The sequence below is a fragment of the Coenobita brevimanus genome, chromosome 49, assembly GCF_032717465.1.
Source record: "Coenobita brevimanus isolate Jiangsu-jjx chromosome 49, ASM3271746v2, whole genome shotgun sequence".
NCBI classification, from domain to species: Eukaryota; Metazoa; Arthropoda; class Malacostraca; order Decapoda; family Coenobitidae; genus Coenobita; species Coenobita brevimanus.
In genome coordinates, this window is record NC_137002.1 from 8,246,241 (window position 1) to 8,251,240 (window position 5,000).

Sequence of the window (5,000 nt, forward strand, 5' to 3'; positions counted from 1 at the left end):
TTGTGTGTCTGTGTCGTCTAGTCTATTTGCCTGTCTTAATATCTACCTGCCAATTTTTTTCTTTGTCTATCTGTCTATCTGTCTGTCTGTCTGTATCTGTCTATCTGTCTGTCTATCTATCTATCTATCTATCTATCTATCTGTCAGAGTGGCGGTCGTATTCTCAGGCCATATTACTGAAGAGGACCTATTAATTAATATTAGTAAGAGGCTTTACTTCCTCTCTCTCTCTCTCTCTCTCTCTCAGTAATTGCCAGCTAGTGTGTCGTGTAGAATAACAGGAGTCCCCTTTCTTTAATTTCTCTCCAGCCCCTCCAACTTTCTTCCACCTTTCCTCCATCCCTACCTACCTTCTCTCCTTCCTTCCCTTCATCTCTACGTATCTTCTTCCATCCTTCCATCCATCTCTCCTTACCTCCATCTATCGCTCTTTTCCCTTCTCTTGTCCTCTCTCCTTCCATCCATCTCTGCCTGCCTTCCATCCTTTCCTCCAACCCTACCTTCCTTCTCACCTTCTCCCCCCCCCCCACAACTTCATCCCTAACTTCCCTCTTCTTTCCCGTCTCTCCCTTCCCTCCGCCTCCTCTTTACCTTTCCTCCATCTTTCCTCCACCCCATTGCCTCTTAACTGGCTGGTTGCGACAGATCGGAAATAGTCTCTACGTTCTTTCACTTTCCTTCTTATTTTCTCCCTCCGTCTTCTCTCCGACTTCTCCATCCCCCCCCCTTCCGTGTTTCTCTACTTTCTCTCCTCCTCTGCCTGCCTTCCATCCGCCCTGTTTCTTTCCTCCACATTTCCATACGTCTCTAAGCCTCTCCATTGCCTCCACAGCTTGCGGGGACAAAAGTGTTTATTTTATTTACTTGTCCTTCCATTGCCCTTCGTGATTTCCACCTCCAGGTTCTCTGCAGCCCCTCCTCCTTTTCTCCAAGCTTCTCTACCTTTTCTTTAGTCCCTCCAAGGTTCCTGCATTCTCTCCAATTCTTCCAAGCCTCTCTCCCTTTCCTCTAACCCCCTCCTCAACCTCCTACAGCGCCCAAGACACTTTCATCTGCGACGCTACCTGGATGCGACAGATCTTTCATTTTCGCCTCCTTGGGTCTGATTGGAAAGGGTCATCTCACTGCCTTTCGTATTTTTCTCCTCTTGTCTTTCCTTCAGCCTCTCCATCTCTCCGTCTTTCCTCCAACTTCCCTCCATCTTCCCTCCATCTCTCTTCCAAGTTCCCTTCGTCCCCTGCAACTCCCTTTCATCACCAACGCACCGAACAAGCCATTTTCATTTGCAACATGGGTTAAATTGAAAACGCGTCCACAGTGTACCATATTCTCTCTTTGTTTCCTCCAGCCCCTCTTTCTTTCCTCTGAGCGTTCCTGCCTTCCCTCCAGGCTTTCCCACTTTCTCTCCAAATCTCTCTAACCTCCCCTCTTGCTACAGCAGGCGAAATGGCGTTATTTCAACAACCATGTGTGTCAGTCCAAGTGACCCCTACCATTCTTCATTGTTCTGCATGTTTTCTCTCTGCATTTTTCCTCCAGCCTCTCCATCTTTCCTCCGAGCCTTTCTGCCTTTCCTCCAAGCCTCTCTACCTTCCCTCCATCCCACTCTAAGCCCCTCCTCTCCCTCTACAGCGAACAGGACGCCTTTATCTACGACACAACGGTACTATACAACCTCGTTGGCCATGGTTATGATATTTTCTCCTCTATCTTTTCTCCACCCCCTCCATCTTTCCTCCAAGCTTCTCTACCTTCTCTCCATCCCTTTCTGAGCCGCTCCTCTCCCTCTACAGCGAACAGGACGCCTTTATCTACGACGCAACGGTATTAGACTACCTCGTTGGCCAAGATGATGAGTGTACCCTGCTGACGGTGGGGGCGTGGTACCACATGACGGGCTATGGCATTGCGTTCCCCAGAGGATCCAAGCACACGGCACACTTCAACGAGAGGCTCATGTCTTATAAGGATAATGGTGGGTAACGGTTTTGTGTGTGTGTGTGTGTGTGTGTGTGTGTGTGTGTGTGTGTGTGTGTGTGAGTGACGAGGAGAGTAGTGAAACAGAGTTGGAGGAGGAAAGGATATGGAATTGAGAGGAGAATGGAGAATGATGTTTAAGAGAGGAAGGATGTGTTATTGAGAGAGAGAGAGAGAGAGAGAGAGAGAGAGAGAGAGAGAGAGAGTCTGTGTATTACGTGGATTCATTAAGTGGACTAAGTGGAATACGACTAACATCCACAATCTCCTCACCCAGAGCCCATATCCCGTACATCATAGAGTGCATACCCCAACAGGCGACATGGAGCGCATACAGCGGTTCTGGCTGACGGGGGCGTGTAAGCCGAAGAAGCAGAGCAAAAGGGCATCGGAACCCCTGGCCCTGGAGCAGTTTCTCTCGGCCTACCTCCTGCTGATGACAGGGGTACTGCTGGCGCTCATTCTCCTGCTGCTAGAACACGTGTATTTCAAGTATGTGAGGAAGCATCTGGCAAAGACCGACTCAGGCGGATGCTGCGCGCTTATTAGTTTGGTGAGTTTTGATGATGATGATGATTGGTGGTGATAGTGATGATGGTGATGATGATGATTGGTGGTGATAGTGATGATGGTGATGATGATGATTGGTGGTGATAGTGATGATGGTGATGATGATGATTGGTGGTGATAGTGATGATGATGATAACTGGTGGCGATGATGATGATGATGATTTTCTGTCGGTCTGTGTGTCTGTCTGTCTTTAATGGTGATGATGATGATGATGGTCTGTCGGTCTGTCTCCCTGTCTTTTTATGTCTGTCTATTTATCAAGCTGTCTGTTTACGAATATATCTGTGTGTGTGTTTGCCTGAATTTGTGTGTCTGTCTGTCAGTATCTGTGTGTCTGTCTGTCTATATACACTCAGCTCAAAGGGGAAAAAAGTTAACAACGCGTTCCGGGCCGTAAAACCTAACGTAACTTAATTTCAATTTTTTGTTTGGTTAGTAAAAACATCCACAACACGCCCTGCCACTTTTCGCTCCTTCATATATAGATAGATTAATAGATAGATAGGCAGATAGATAAATAGATAGATCGAGAGAGAGAGAGAGAGAGAGCGAGAGAGAATGGTTTTCATTTTATTTATTCTTGTTTGTAAGGATGTGTGCATAATATACCTCGTCTATATGCTTGTCTGTTGATCTGTTTAGGTATGTTCACCATTATGCTGTCTGTTCGTTTCCTCCTCTGTCTGTCTATCTATCTATCTATCTATCTAGCCAGTCCATTCATTTTCTCCTCTATCTACCCATGTATCTATCTGTGTGTAAGCCTGTGCCCTTCAGTAATCCTCTTAATATTACGGAGGCTGATCTGATTTTTCCTTTTTCCGTGTTTTTATTTCTCGCCTTTTCGGCATTTTTATTCCTCTGTAAATCCGTATTTCCTTTACTTTCCCATTTCCCCGATTAATTCTCTGTGGTGTTTTATCTATGTATTTCTTCTGTTAATTTTGTTTTAATGATCTTTTCGAGTTTGTTTTTTGGGCACTTTTTTATTTATCGATTTTGTCTCATATTACTTTTTTTTTTGTTCCAGTATATTGGGCGATGCTCTGTCTGTCTGTCTGTCTGTCTGTCTGTCTGTCTCTCTCTCTCTCTCTCTCTCTCTCTCTCTCTCTCTCAGAGTATGTTATGCAGTATTAGAGGCACAGAACCGGCTGCGGTGCCACTGTTACCATGTCCCTCTATGTAACATCCATAATATACAGTTCGCTACTAATAATACCCTTCTCATGATATCTCATTACCCATATCTCTCCATGTCCCCTGCAGAGTATGGGTAAAAGTTTGACGTTCCGTGGCGCGGTGTTCGAGGCACAGAACCAGCTGCGGCGCCACCGTTGCCGCGACCCGCTGTGCGACACCCACATCTGGAAGGTGAAGCACGAGTTGGACATGGCGCGTGTCAAGATCAAGCAGCTGGAGAAAGAACTGGAGAGCCACGGACTCAAGCCATCCAAGAAGTTCCCACCCAGGTGAGCCCCCACGCTGACCGCCCAGCTTATGGAAGGTTCTGGAAAGTTCTAGAAGGTTCTGGAGGGTTCTGAGGCTGTGGATTACAACCCCTGGAATATTCTGCGAAGGTTTTGGGAAGGTCTAGACGGTTCTTGGTGGTTCTGGAAGGCATGAGGCTCGATTGTCATCAATGGAAGGTTTTAGAAAGTTTTGGATTGTTTGGGACTCGGGAAGACTATTGTTGGAAGGTTCTTGATGGTTCTTGAGGGTTCTTGAGGGTTACTGAGTTTTTAAATACAATTACTGGAAGGTTCTGACAGGTTCTGAAAGGTTCTTGAGGGTTCTTGGGTTTTGGAATACTGTCACTGGAAGATTCGAAAAGTTCCTGGGTGTTGTAGAAGGTTTTGAGGCTCTGAAATTCACTCACCGGCAGATTCTCAAAGTTCTGGAAGGTTCTCGGAGGTTCTGGGGCTCTGGAAGGGAATCACTGGAAGTTTGGGGGCTGCTCTGGAAGATTCTAAGGATTCGGAGTAACAGGGAGAGGTTATGGATAACTCTGGAAGGTTGTAGATGCTATTGAGTTCCATATAAAATAACTGACAGACTCTTTAAAGTTTTGGAATGTACTGGGATTTGAATATAGTTAAATTAATGACGATTCTGGGCTCGAATCTTCCAGATGAGGGGTGAAAGTGCACGGTGGAAGAAGTTCTGGATGGTTTCTGGACGGTCCTGGACTGGGAGGCCCTGGAAGGTGCTTGGCTGGAATATACTAAAATTCTAAAAGACTCTAATTTCCAGGATTCAAAGTAAAGGGGGGAGGGAGGGTGGTGGACGAATATTTGGATGATTTTCCGGATGGTTTTCTGTATGGTTTTCCAGATGGTTTTCTGGATGGTTTCTGGATAAGTGTTGATTGGTTGGCTTTTAAAACTACCTTCCAGTTGAGTGGAGTTGAGGAGCCGGGGCAAAATGGTGGAAAATCCGAGTTGGCTTGTAGGTT

The 5,000-nt window shown here is 46.1% G+C and overlaps 1 protein-coding gene across 1 annotated transcript in view; it reads left to right on the top strand.

The window, feature by feature from the left end:
- The window catches only part of LOC145399498 (glutamate receptor ionotropic, NMDA 2B-like), a 147,378-nt gene that overhangs the window by 136,977 nt on the left and 5,401 nt on the right, over positions 1–5,000 (top strand). The window contains exons 15-17 of the mRNA XM_080272102.1: positions 1,794–1,975; positions 2,295–2,530; positions 3,815–4,017. Of these exons, the coding sequence (XP_080128228.1) occupies positions 1,794–1,975; positions 2,295–2,530; positions 3,815–4,017 (621 nt within the window). The remainder of the gene's footprint in view (positions 1–1,793; positions 1,976–2,294; positions 2,531–3,814; positions 4,018–5,000) is intronic.